Raw genomic sequence first — 15162 nt, 5'->3', positions numbered from 1 at the left:
TTTACTAAATGGTCAGATTTTGAATTTGAATGAACCATACATGTGTGTGTTAGCTAAGGGGAAATACTGTAAGGTCAAACTAGTCCCACATGTACAGTAATTTACAAGTTTCGTTAGCCACATTAATGAAGGTGGACTTATCTGTGAGTGGTTTCAGGGCTTTTCTAGAACAGCAGAAATGTATTTTAACATACAGCACCTTTATAAGAATGGTTGTACAAGTAAATTCTAGCCCCACATAACACACACACGGGAACACAGGATTGGAGTGATGCTGGGGAGAAAGAAACACATGCTGCTGACTGTAAAGCACTGTAATGACAGAAGTGTTGGTAATTATAATTGCCAGACCAAATGAGTGCCTGCAAGAAAATACAAAATAAAAAAAATCATTACTTTCAGAGACAGAAAAATAAATATGTGAAAAATGTAGTTAAACTCAAGCCAATCGGAGAAATGTGAATTTATTATTACGGTATTATGTGTTCAAGCTCAGAGCGCTGAAACCCTATTATAATTGTTCAGATTTTCAAAGATTCTGACCTAAAAGTGATCGTGCAGACCAAACCATAAGGCTTAGAGACCTGAAACTGAATTGAAACTGGATGGTAGTACCCTCCCCGTCTACAACGTCATCAAGGCTTGCCCCGATCGGCCTGATGGGGCACTATTGAAAGTATGAAATCACTCATAATTCCTAAACTGCTAGATGCAGAATCCTTGGTTGGCTCAAGAAGAAGAAAAAACACACATGACAGATTCGATCTCCGATCTCCGCCCTAGCAAACTTTTTGGCTATTTTGGATTTTTTGAAAAAACTACTTTTGGAACTAGTCCTAGGTTTTTTTGCAGATCGGAACCAAACCAGCGCAGAAAAATTCTCTGGAGAGTAAATATCAATAATTATAAAAACACTTCAAGTTTTTGACAACAAGACAAAAGGAAAGACTTATGAAAATTATTAAGACAGGACTGAAGTTTTCAGTGGAATAAAACATTTACACCAAACGCGAATCCGCATATGTAAGACCTCAATCTGAGGTCAAATGACAAAAACCATGGAGTTTGGCCACTGTGTGGCGCTATAATAGGACAAAAACATAAAAATGGCTATAACTATTCATCTGTTGGTCCGAAATTCACATCCTAGCTGTGTCCCAATTCATAGGCTACGTCCTTCGGAGGACCCAATTTGAAGGCCGATTACGTCACGGCAGCGCGACGAAGGCTGTCCCAATTCAAACACCGCGTCCTACGAAGGCTGCATTTGAAGGCCGATTGCGTCACCGCGGCGCGACGAAGGCTGTCCCAATTCAAACACCGCGTCCTACGAAGGCTGCATTTGAAGGCCGATTGCGTCACGACGAAGGCTGCCACAATTCGAATGCGACTTCAAATGCGTCCTCCGTTTCTCCGGCAAATGAAGGATACATCCGATGGATCCTTCGCAGCCTATTCTATCCCAGAATTAATAGCGCGCCAGTGAAGACGGGGGTTTTTATTCAAACAAAGTGGGTGACGGTTCTGTGGCGGCCGACAAATACACTTAGTTCTATAAATGTAAGTATTGTGTTTGAATGTACTGAAATAGTGCATATTTCCACTGTCCTAACATCCTCTGCCGGCTGGTCGCTCCCGCTTCACAGCAAGCGGCGCTCGCAATAACGCTAATTCAGTCTGTGTTTTGACTTCAGTAAATCAGTTTTGGCAAATACAAACAACGTGATTATTTTTCACGAGTCCAACATCCAGCCGCGCAAGAAAACATGCAATCTACCTGAGACGTGATCAATAAGGGAAGCCGTCTTTTACTATTGCAAAATAGAGAAAAAAACATTTTACATTTAAATAACTAATAGCTTCTTAACCTTGGACCTCATTCTTGAAACACAAAATGCCAAATAAAAAAAAAAAGTGTCAAACACTTATATATATATATATATAGGACTACTTTTCTGAATTTGGGATCCCTAAGTTACCTGCATGGTCTTGGCTAAGCTTGAAATACACCACCTGGCGGTGCCGGGGGTGAACCATCACCAACATTTCCTCCAGTATAAGGTATAATAAATACAGTCATAGACTAACAATTCAGGCTCCATAGTTATTTTCAGTTTCATTAACAAATCTCAGGATGGCAGCTCTCTTCTCGCGCCGTTGCTATGCTGAAAAAGTGTCAAACATATATATATATATAGGCCTACTTTTCTGAACTTGGGATCCCTAAGTTACCTGCATGGTCTTGGCTAAGCCTGAAATACACCACCTGTCAGTGCCGGGGGTGAACCATCGCCAACATTTCCTCCAGTATAAGGTATAATAAATACAGTCATAGACTAACAATTCAGGCTCCATAGTTATTTTCAGTTTCATTAACAAATCTCAGGATGGCAGCTCTCTTCTCGCACCGTTGCTATGCGACAAAGCGGCAATCGGGAACACCTGCTGGCGCAATCAGGAAATTCTGCGAAGGCTAGACTCGGAGCGTCCTTCGAAGGCCGTGTCGGCCGCATCCTTCGAAGGACCCGTCCTCCGAAGGATGCGGTCTTTGAATTGGGACACAGCTGCAGTGTCTGTGTCCAAAGTGCCATGGCTGTCGATGAGCACATTTGGCCAATGAAATTTGAGTACCTATTAGACGGGGTTAACGGAGGCCGATCGGAACGAAACTTTGTGGCCCTTTTTGACTCACAGCCCCTAAAGGTCTGTGAGAAATTTGAAAGAAAACGGCCACTGGGAACAATATTGCATTTTTCAAGTGTGTAAACAATTATATATTTTCACACATACACAGTATTCATATCATATGATAGATCTCCTCATTCTGAACAACTTTGCCTCAAGAACCACTGCTGTTAATCAAATCGTTTGTCAATTATTCAATATTATTTAAAAACAACTACTTTTGCGAACAAGTCCTAGGTTTTTTGCGTAACCTCAAGAAAACCACTGGAGTACAATTCTCTTGACTCTCTAGGTCAATACTTATCAAAAAATGTTGAACTTTTCAATTTGGTTAGCTGTAACAGGGTCATTTAAAAAATAGGCATGGCCAAATATACGCAAAACCCTGTAATTCCTGGATGGAAACTCACAAAATTAGGCGAGCACATGCAGCATATGATTCTAAAGAGGCATGCCAACTATTTTTTTTTTGAAGATCGTACTATAGGTGGAGCTATATATGGCAATTTACCTGGAATTTAAAATGCTATTTTTAATCATTGTTAATCCATCGCAGAGTTATATACACTGCAGTCTTGTACCTTTGTCTTTTTGTCCAATTTTCAAATGCTTCAAATGAAAGGTTGTACTGTTGTGCTTCTCCTTATAGTTTGTTGTTTTGTAGCGTTCATGGTTTATAACACTTTAACAAAGACTTTTAAAAAATTATTTAAAAATTTTTTTTTCATATGGACAAATAGTGTAAAACCTTAAGTGTTTCTGCAGCTCAAACAAGTGTTCCTTAGTAGAAGTATCACCGCCAAGGTCATAGGTTTGAGTCTAGAAAGTGCATGAACGGTCCTATAAGTTGCTTTGAGTACAAGTGTCTGCTAAATGCATAAAAGTAAAGTTTAATTATATGTTAAACACAGTTAAATGTATGTAACAGTTCGTGCATTCAAATTCCGTTTATCAGTAAATTATGCTGGACTACTGATGTGAACATGTGTATAATCTTATATCATGCTTTTTGTTTGTTTCTTTCTTGCTTTCCTTTTCTGTTTATTAGTGGCTGCTCCCGACCTCCTTGATCCTAAAACAGCCACTCACAACTCCAAACCACGTCTGTCGTTCTCGGCTCAGCCTGTGCTGCTGAAGTCTCCAGATGACTTTGAGCCTCGTGTGACTGTTATGCGCTGGAAAACAGTGCTGAGCGTCTTCCTGCTAGTGGTGCTGTACTTGATTCTCGGAGCAACTGTGTTCAAAGAGCTGGAGCAGCCTCATGAGACATCCCAGAAACTGGCCATCCTGGTGGAAAAACTGGAATTCCTTGAGCAGCATCCATGCGTCAACTCATCAGAACTGGAAAACTTAGTTAAGGTGAAACAGCTGATATGCACACAAACCAAATATTGGACAAAACGCATGTTGGGCTACACATTTTAGGTTTCTTATTTATCGGTCCCAAATTTCAGGTTACACTGACTTGATGCTGGGCTCGTTTTACTTATTTTCATCTTTAAAATAAGAACATTTGATTTACTTTTATTGATTAAAATAACATTTAAGAAAAAAAATGGCACTCAGAGCACTGATATCTGTGGGATAGCAACTGCTATCATACAATTGTATTGCCCCATCTGATCCGGTTTAGTTCATGACAACTTATGCTGATCTTTGCACATTTGCAAATAATGGGAGGGAGGAAGGAAGACAGACACAGCTTTGCCTTCCGTTATAGACCCAGGCACTGAAATTTTGCTTTCTGTCAAACCAGCATCAGGATCAAGACTCCATACTAGATTGCTTCCATTACAATCAAGGAAATTTGTCAATACTGCATGCGTGTGAATGAAACTTTGTTGATTAAAATAAGAGCAATATTATTTTGCATTTGCGGTTCTGCTTACTTGATGGAAGGTGTCACGTCACACTGTTGAGGGAACACGCTGGAGTCACGAGGAAATGTTAAACATTGTTTAATCACGAAACACAGGAGATAATCCACAATAGGCACTTGAGCCAACACACGTAGAGAACGCAAAGGCAAGGACTTACATACTGGGGATAATTAACAAGCACAGGTGCCATGAATCATAATTAGATTAACGAGGACAGGAAAAAGACCATATAAGGAAAACCAGGAACAGGCATTACAATCAAGGAAATTTGTCAATACTGCATGCGTGTGAATGAAACTTTGTTGATTAAAATAAGAGCAATATTATTTTGCATTTGCGGTTCTGCTTACTTGATGGAAGGTGGCACGTCACACTGTTGAGGGAACACGCTGGAGTCACGAGGAAATGTTAAACATTGTTTAATCACGAAACACAGGAGATAATCCACAATAGGCACTTGAGCCAACACACGTAGAGAACGTGTAGAACGCAAAGGCAAGGACTTACATACTGGGGATAATTAACAAGCACAGGTGCCATGAATCATAATTAAATTAACGAGGACAGGAAAAAGACCATATAAGGAAAACCAGGAACAGGTACAGGAGCAAAACACGACACAGAACAGTCCAGTATCCTGACAGAAGGAGACATTTTAAGATGATTAACAACACAGTGTATCTGCTTTGTAAAAGAGGCATAGTTGCACTTTGATGTAAACAATCCCCACATGGAGAAGTATGGCGGAAGGAGGACAACAGCTGAAGCTTTTGGTTGGAGGTTTGGAAATATTTTGGGTTCCAGAAATATTCAAATGGATTGTTGGTTGAAGAAAATGTCCTTTTGTGTAAGACATGTGGATAGAAAGTGGCATTGAAACAAAGGATAACTTAACATTTGTTGGCTAGTCTTCACAACAATCATTCAGTACAAATCAAGAAGATAAAGGTAAGTTATGATGCTGTACTTCTAAATTTTCTGCATTTTTGAATACCAAATAGACATGGCTCTTAGAAACCATGAGCTGAATTACATCTAAGATGCCAAAAACAATGTGTTGCTGTTTGCATATAATCTGCAACTTGCTTGCATGTACAGTAGTTGAAGAATTAGCTAAAACTCAACTTACTATGCTAAAGTTTGCATTTTGCATTAAAATACTGTTAATCAGCTAATACTAAGTTGTGTAATTAATAATGGCAGTGTGGCAGAGTAATGATATCAAGTTCAAGATGGAAAACAATACAATTGTACATTGGCACATAGTGAGTAAACTGTTTTTAAATATGTAGGTAATGCCTATCTATATTATATCTATACTATCCAGGAAAAAAAGCAATACAATACTGTTGTTGCACTGACAATACAATTATTTGGGTAACAACCTGTACTTAAGTAATGTCATGACACCAGGGCCGCATTAAGACCTCACTGGGCCCCGGGGCTATGACTTACTGTAGGGCCCCCCATCACAATAATGACATGTATAGCTTAAAATAGTATTTTTATCCAATCAAAATTTGATGCATTGCAGTTTCATAATTCTTGTTACCAATTCCAATATCTAAAAAATAAAAATAAAAATAAAAATACTAGCCTACGTAAAAACAAACTTACTGAAGACAAGTAAACAGTCATGAATTACAATAGAACAAAGAAATTGACCTACGAACGTTTAAACACAAGGCGCGAAAAATAACTCTTAGTTTAGTCAGGCGCTGTACGAGTAAGTGACGGTTTCTGTACGTATCAGAACCGTCATAACTTAGTAAAATAAACTAGCTGTGGATTATAGTGACTAACTCATGTTTGCCCCTCTCTCCTCATTTTTCTCTCTCTCAATTTTTTTAGAATAGTTGACATTTTTACTTACTGAAGATTGTTCTTTGCATGACCATTTCTAGATTACACCAGAATGAAGTGAAGCGAGGTAAATGCAGACATTAGGCGCAGTGATCACCTGATAGATAGGCTACGTGCACAGTTCGTTCAAAAGTAAAATATATAATAAATGCATTTGATTGGTAAACCAAACTCAAATGTGACGTTTTAATCTCTAATGGTAATGCATGGAATTTACGGAAAAACTCCACTAAATAATAGCGCTAAAAAGTGAGGGGCGTGGTGGGGCTTTGGCGATCGGCGCTACCGATGTCCGTCAATCTACTCCACAGCCAATCACGGGCCCCCTCCTTGCTCGGGCCCCGGGGCTTCAGCCTAGCCCAATGGTTAATGCGGCCCTGCATGACACTCTAAATCAAGACATGAGTGATGTGTATTTGGCTACATATTGTGTTGATTGTTGTACAGCAACAGCGAATTCTAATTGTCTGAACAGCAGAGGCATAGATTTTTGTATTTATTTATGTTTATTTTTATTCTTTCCTGTTTTACCGAGTGGCCATGCATATAGCAGTGCTGGTTCATCTTCGGCTGAAGTCAATGTTCAGCCAATGATCAAAGAAGTATTCCATCATCAGGCTCCATATGGACCCTTATCTCACTGAGCCAAAGAAATCAGTCAGGCCATAGCATATTACATTAATAAGGACATGATACCCATTTACACAGTAGCAAAAACTGATGAAAACTGCAGTTCCACTGTACAAATTTCCCACACAGAAGTGGTCAAAGACCGAGATACCCAAACAAATCCGTCTAAAAGTGGAAGTTGGCAAGCATGTGGCCCAAGGAAAATGGCATGCAGCAGCTACTGACCTATGAAACCACAGTGAAGGCAGTGATCCATACATAAGCTTAACCATTCACTACCTCAAATGCGAAACTTCAGTCAAATTGCCTTGGAATTTGTTCCAAAAGACAACACTGCAGACAGTATCGGAATATTTTTTTGAAAAAATGTCGCAGGAGGGACATCAACAAACCAAAAAAAAACAAAAACCTTGAAACACTGTTCTTTTGCAGATACTTCAGACAGATGCTTTGGCTTCAGAGAGCAGAGTATGCCTGTCAGCCCGAGACCGGTGCTAGCAGCCATCCTGGGCCAGTACCCAGGGGTTTCATGTCAGATTACATTCATACTGTTATAACGTCAGATACCTGCTCTGATCGCAGGAGTTTCGTGTCAGATACCTTTTATATTCATATACAGTAACTTCAGATACCTGTCCGTGATCGCAGGGGTTTCATGTCATATTACATTCATACAGTTATAACTTCAAATGCCTGTCCTGATTTCAGGGGTTTCATGTCAGATTACATTCATATGGTTATAACTTCAAAAAATATAAATTGTGGCCCAATGTGAGGCATGTCGCAACTGACTTTTTGTCCAAAAAATCCTCAATTGTGTGGTGTCATTACAATTAGTTTACTGCTTCTGATCGCGTCGAAGCCCTCATGTTTGATATTTACGACTCTTGATTGGGCTGCCTCTGACGTGATACCCAAGATAGCCAATGAGAGCGACCAAGTGTCACTTACCAGATGTTGTGTGCTTCTGTAGCTGAAACTTGGCAGCCACAAACATACCACGAAAGTGGAGTATTGAGAAAGAAGATCACCCATATTCTTTTTTTTCTCCTTTGTTTTTCTTTGAAAAACAGAACACGCTCCAGGAGAGCCAGCTGACGATGTTGATTGTCCTCCATTTGTTTTTCTTCTCAAGTCACGTTTGATCTCGCGAGTCTCCATGAGATCTCGTCTCGTGGCCCATCTGAATTATCTATAGTGTGTGCATTCACAAGGTTAAATATTTAATATTAATCATTAAATATTTTAATATGTCATACACTGAGGGAGAAACAGTATAACCTTGAAATGTGTGTGAACATATGAACATTTTTGGAATGTGTAATTATGCAAAACTTTTTCTCTTATCACAGCAAGTGGTGTCAGCGTTACGAGCAGGAGTGAACCCTTCAGGAAACTCATCCAATCAGAGCAGTTTATGGGACCTCAGCAACTCGTTCTTCTTCGCTGGAACAGTTATTACAACCATAGGTAGTAAAGGACATACACAAACACACATTCATTAGAGTACCTAGTGAGCCATCACACTGTCTACTACTTAGACAGCTGCAGCACCTTTTTGTCGACTTTATCCATTGTTTCTGTTTAAGGCTCATAAGAACAGTGACTGTTCTCAACATGTATGTTAAAACTTCTGGAGCAAACCAAAGGGCTTCAAACTGAAGTCAGTTTGAGTATTTTTTTAAAAGCAGTGATTATGTCAAGCAGTGGATGCAAGTTGACAGATGGAACTGAGGCTGCTCAAAAGCATTAACAGTAAAAAAAGGTTACATTTATGTCCGAGAAATTTAATGTTTATTGCCCACAGCGGAAGAGCTAACAGGTGGCTTAGCGCACGCAAGGCAATTAAACATGCACTTGACAACATAAAGCACTTACCTTTCTTGGAAAAGAATGCTGTTATACTCTGGACCTAGACAGCTGCAGCACCTTTTTGTCGACTTTATCCATTGTTTCTGTTTAAGGCTCATAAGAACAGTGACTGTTCTCAACATGTATGTTAAAACTTCTGGAGCAAACCAAAGGGCTTCAAACTGAAGTCAGTTTGAGTATTTTTTTAAAAGCAGTGATTATGTCAAACAGTGGATGCAAGTTGACAGATGGAACTGAGGCTGCTCAAAAGCATTAACAGTAAAAAAAAAGGTTACATTTATGTCCGAGAAATTGAATGTTTATTGCCCACAGCGGAAGAGCTAACAGGTGGCTTAGCGCACGCAAGGCAATTAAACATGCACTTGACAACATAAAGCACTCACCTTTCTTGGAAAAGAATGCTGTTATACTCTGGACCCCTTTAGTCCTCGTTGCATCTCTCTCTTCTTCTTCAAGTGCTTTTGGTGATTAGATTTGTTGTTTTTTGTGCTTGATGTTATATGATGATCTTCTTTAGCCCTACTCAGACAGGACTAGTTTTCTAAACTATGTTTGAGTTTCAATTCTTATCACCTGATGTCTGCGATTGCATGTACCAATTCGGACGGGACTAACATCTCCGTGCTTATTACTGAGGTGGGTGTGTTTTCTAGACGTGATGTGCTTGTGTGCATCACGTATGGCGTATCTGTCTAATGAACTATGTATTAATATAATTGTAATTTATTATAAAAACATTATTTAAATAGACTTTACATGAGTTTATAGAAGTGGCTGCTTATAATAAACCCATGTAAGTAAGCAGAGAAATCTAGACAAGTGTCTTACCTGAAGCTGATGTTACATTGGCCGGTCTTAGCAGTTTCCACGATTTTATCCCTCCTTATTCATTTTATTATTTAATTTTTTCGTTGGATACCATCCATAGTGAAATGTGCAGCATTCGGAAGATTGGTGCGCAAATGGTAGCTCAGGTAGGCCAAAAAACACACAGCGCTGAGATAATACAATATCAGCCATTCAGACGGGATTCGATTTCTCAGAGTAGGTCATTTGCTCTGGAATTTTTAGAGATAAGCCCGATTCGGATGGTAATTGTTTCTCATGGTGATGTAAGCTATTTTCAACAATTACAGGGGTTAGCCTGTGATTTTATTGCCGTCCGTCAGAATGCCGGTGTTTTCTCTCACCACCCATGCAAAAATCCCCGGCCGAATTACCTACTGTTTTTTTGACAACCCCAAGGTCTTGTGGTAATGTAATTGCCATCCGAATTCACATCTCTGAGTATACAAGAAGAAATAGATTCAACATTAACTGTTTAAATCCTTTTTGACCACTGCTGAACACCGTACGGTAACCGTACACGCTTTGCTGTAATTTGCATGCATATTTATTACTGACAAAAAATGCTGGAAACTATTCAGAAGCACATTATTTCATAGCGAGTAGGAGCTGTTAAGAACAGAAAAATTACAGGGGTTAGCCTGTGATTTTATTGCCGTCCGTCAGAATGCCGGTGTTTTCTCTCACCACCCATGCAAAAATCCCCGGCCGAATTACCTACTGTTTTTTTGACAACCCCAAGGTCTTGTGGTAATGTAATTGCCATCCGAATTCACATCTCTGAGTATACAAGAAGAAATAGATTCAACATTAACTGTTTAAATCCTTTTTGACCACTGCTGAACACCGTACGGTAACCGTACACGCTTTGCTGTAATTTGCATGCATATTTATTACTGACAAAAAATGCTGAAATGCTGGAAACTATTTAGAAGCACATTATTTCATAGCGAGTAGGAGCTGTTAAGAACAGAAAGAAGAAAAGCACGTAAACATTTGAAATGGGTCATTATTATGGCAGCAAGAGGTAGCCTAGGAAATACATTTTAAAATATGTATAACAATTACATGCATAAAAATATAAACCAAGCAGCTTTACCTTATCCCTTATGTTTACCATATCTAAATAAGAGGTTGCATTAAGTTATTTCTGTCTTCACGTTTTTAATGACATCCGTCATTTTGAGAAATAAAATGCAAGACAGAAAACCATTTCAACTATAGCGGTCTATTTTCTAATTTTTTTAACAGGAGATTTAATAATCAAATAATAAATAGGATACTATTAAATGTGAATTTATTCTCATTATTCCAAGCATATGACATTTTATGTACAGCAGACAATCATGCGACTGGCCACGTGAGCAGCGTGTTCCCAGGTTCGTAAGATCACAGAACTCGCTTTTCCACTGTGAATAAAAGTCGCCATCCAAATCCATGAGTTTTATCACTGAGGTGCCATGTCAATTTATTTTTACAGACATCCACATGAGAAGCAATTACTGTCCGAATAGGGCTTAGTGAGAAAAACACAGACTTGGCAAATTCGCATGTGATTAAAGTAACAAAGTATGTTTGTGAAACACTAATTTCTCTAACGCCACCCTGGAAAACTAGTCCCGTTCGAATAGGGCTTTTGGCTGAATTTGCTCAACGCGCACAGGTTAGGTTACTGCTCCTGCAGGGGACAGCTGGAAATGGATTGCATTTATCTTACTTATGAAAAATTTACAGTAAGGACAAAGAGAGCAAAAACATAGTGACGCCTCTGTCTGGAACCCATAACCACGACCAAGCAATGTTTGGTTTATTCTCATACTTATATTTTTAGTTTTCTGCTTTTCGACAGATAAATTGTAATTTTGTAATTACAATTACAATAAATTGTCATTTTACAATAAATTGTAAAATTCTGAAAATGTTGGCCATTACACGCTATGAAAGGTCCATGAACTCGACTGAAATGTTGGTGTTTTTGGCTGTATTTCATGAACCGTGTCACAGGGAGACTCCTCAGGTATTCCTATTATTTTTTTCTTCTCATCAAATCATATTTGATTTCTTGAAAAGATTATTTTGTCAAATACAGTGGCTGTAGTAAAGCACACAGTGATAAAATAGTAAGTAAAATAAAAAACACAGTCTTTAAATACACAGTAAAATCCCGAGTGTTAAATTAACACTGCTCGGAGCATATATGGTCCAACTCTAAAAGAGTGTTAAAGTAACACTGAAGCGGTGTTAAAGTTAATGAGATAATTATGTGATTAATTCAGTGCTGATTGAGCATTAGTGATGAACAGCTGCTGTTAACAAGCAGAATCACTGAAGAAAAGAGAAACACAAGAACTACAACTGACTTCAGCCACAGCCTTAGATGAAATCAACTGAAATAAAAGACATTAAATCTCTCAAGATCTCAGCAGAAGATAATTAAACAACTCCACAAACAGTATCACCAGCTTCATACATTACTAACCAGTTTGACTTTTTTTGTCATGCATCTAAAAATGTCTTATTAAGAATTAACAGAGGTTTAGATGTTAATATTTATTGAAAATAATCAAATTGAAAGTCACCGTTGTGGAGATAAGCGTTTGCTTTATTTGGGCTCTTGACACTTGACTTTTGAACATTATTTTTTCTCTAGTTGCTGTAACTGTGTTTATGAAAAACGTTTGTTATGGCAAGAAAAACCAAGCGAAAATGTAATCAAGTTATATTGGCCATTTTTTGATACTGATGTAGTTGTCATGCATAGCCTGATTCACTGATGTCGTCAATGGTAATGTGCAATTTAGTTTGTTATTGATCACAGCTGCTTTTTAAAGAAATATGAAGAAATGTAAAAAACACTTTGCACACTAGTTTAGAACATCTGTACTGTTTAGACACACAGACATCAAGAATCAGCATATGAATCTCAACAATGGTGACAATCATGAGACAGATTCATGTTGCATTGCATTCTGGGTGCACCAATCATAGGTCATCCATGGCTCCCAGCATGCATTGCGACATGAATAAATTATGCTTTGGTTCAAATGTCCCTTCAAACCAACTTGTGTACCTTCTGATCAATCAGTCTTGGGTAGAACATTTAAAAAATATATTATTTATTAATGTAGCAAACAATTTCAGCACATTTCCAGAGCTATAACTACAAAAAAAAAAAAGGGGGTTACACTTTATTTTGATAGTCCACTTTAGACATTCTATTAACAGTAAGTAACTTTGTAACTACATGTCAACTAGCAGTTAGTCGAGTATTAGTAGACTGTCTGCTTAACACTTAAGACTATCTTCTAACACTTTCTTTGTCAACTTATTCTACTAACCCTAAACCTACCCTAAGTCTACTCTGAGAGTTAGTAGACATGTTGTTGCAAATTAATGAGAATTAGTTGACATGTAGTTGACATGTAGTTACAAAGTTACTTATAGTTAGTAGAATGTCTAAAGTGGACTATCGAAATAAAGTGTAACCAAGTAGAAGGAAGGAAAATGTAACTTTCATTGTTTTAATGTATGTTGCTTTACTCCTTCAATAAAAAAAATAAAAAAAAGTAAAGTTCTCCAACCCTGCTCCTGGAGAGCTATACCGTCCGCAGATTTAATGGTGCGTTCAAGTCATGTCGGATAGATCGTATTTACGAGTTGAACGCACATGAACGCCACCACAAAGTCGTTATTACGAGTGGGAAACTCGAAATTTTCTTTAAGCCCCGAGTTTCCGAGTTGGGGGCGTGTCAGTGAGAAAACGTGTCGGATGCAATGGACGCATCCAAAGACTAGATATGCAGCATCTGTATTGATGGTAAATTTGTTGAAATTAATAAAATGATACATTTTTTGTAATGTAAAATAAATATGTTACATATACAAAATATTATATTATTGTATAATTACCAAAGAGCATATAATGATTCAGTTTACATCACCTTCATAAATTGTGTTTTTGCTTTTTTCTGTTTTTATTCAATGACGCACATTCTTGATTCATCATTTTGTAGATGTAAAGTTAAAAAAATCATTGAAGTTTATGGAAAAAAAGTAAAATCGCCATATTGTTCCGAGCAAAGTGACTTGAACGCACCTGACGTCGTTATTACGACTTGCATAATAATCCACGATGATCACATTATACAAAACTGAAATTGCACGTCAAAATAACACATTGTCAATATTTTTTGAGACCCCCCAACATTTCACAAATCACGTTTTCAGGGGAGCCCATGTCTTATTAAGGGGAGCCGAGCTCCCCCTAGCTCCCCAGTGGTTCGCACCCTGGTTGTAAAGCACTGCAGTTTATCTGGTTATTTGTTAATCTAGCTACTGTGCTAAATAAAAACCTTGGATTGTTTTGGTTATTTTCTATGATTTTGTGGATATGCTCGGCCCTGGCAGCTTTTAGAGCCTGTCTATAGCTGGACATACTGTTTTTCCACGCAATTCTAAAAACTTCCAAGTTAGTTTTTCTCCATTTGCGCTCAAGACTATATTCTTTCTTGAGAGAATGAGTATTACTGTTGTACCATGGCGCAGTACGTTTTTCTCTAACCTTTTTCAATTTGATGGGGCAACAGCTTCTAATGTATTAGAGAAGATAGTGCCCATGTTGCTAGTTATTTCGTCTAGTTCATGTGTACTTATGGGTACACAGAGCAGTTGAGATAAATCAGGCAGGTTATTTGTGAATCTGTCTTTGGTGGCTGGAACAATAGTTCTGCCCGGACGATAACGCGGAGCCATAGTTAATATCAGTAATACGCAGCATGCACGATACAAGGAAATGGTCCGTAACATCATCACTTTGAGGTACGATATCTATATCAGTTAGATCGATTCCATGCGATATAATTAAATCTAGCGTATGATTAAAAACATCACCAGGCCCACTCATCGTTTTAAGTAAATATAAGTAAATAATTAGACATGAAATATTGATTTGAGTTGAATATTTTCTTAGTTTTTTTAAATACAAAGCTTATGAAAAGAAGAACAAACTGCTTTGAGTCTAGACAAAGTTCAGACAAGACAGATATTTAAGGCATAATGTACAGTCATTTCACTAATTACACAGCTTTTCACCACATTAATAAAGATATTAATGAGAAAAAAAAACATTTTAAGATCTTACCTTTTTATTATCTTAAATCCATTACAGTGTACAAAACAACCGTTGTGGCAACAAGACGAAAACTTCAACAATACTATTTGTATTTCAAGAGGCTTTTTTTCAGCAACTGTTTAGTATCTTCATGTTTTTTGTGTTTCTTTAATTGCACAATTGGGTTTTTAATCATCACATCTCACCTTGTCACATCAAGTTACATTATAGTAGTAAGCAGCTTGAGAAAGAGAAAGTGACGTGACATGTGGCCAA

The 15162-nt window shown here is 38.0% G+C and overlaps 1 protein-coding gene across 1 annotated transcript in view; it reads left to right on the top strand.

The window, feature by feature from the left end:
- Positions 1 to 3738: 3738 nt before the first annotated feature.
- LOC107707328 (potassium channel subfamily K member 2-like) overlaps positions 3739 to 15162 on the top strand; it is a 22069-nt gene continuing 10645 nt past the window's right edge. The window contains exons 1-2 of the mRNA XM_016511319.1: positions 3739 to 4044; positions 8411 to 8528. Of these exons, the coding sequence (XP_016366805.1) occupies positions 3856 to 4044; positions 8411 to 8528 (307 nt within the window). The 5' untranslated portion in view covers positions 3739 to 3855. The remainder of the gene's footprint in view (positions 4045 to 8410; positions 8529 to 15162) is intronic.

This window comes from Sinocyclocheilus rhinocerous, unplaced genomic scaffold, assembly GCF_001515625.1.
Source record: "Sinocyclocheilus rhinocerous isolate Xijiao unplaced genomic scaffold, SAMN03320098_v1.1 scaffold1677, whole genome shotgun sequence".
NCBI classification, from domain to species: Eukaryota; Metazoa; Chordata; class Actinopteri; order Cypriniformes; family Cyprinidae; genus Sinocyclocheilus; species Sinocyclocheilus rhinocerous.
The sequence above is the reverse complement of the archived record's forward strand: the minus strand, read 5'-3'. Positions and strand labels throughout refer to the sequence as shown.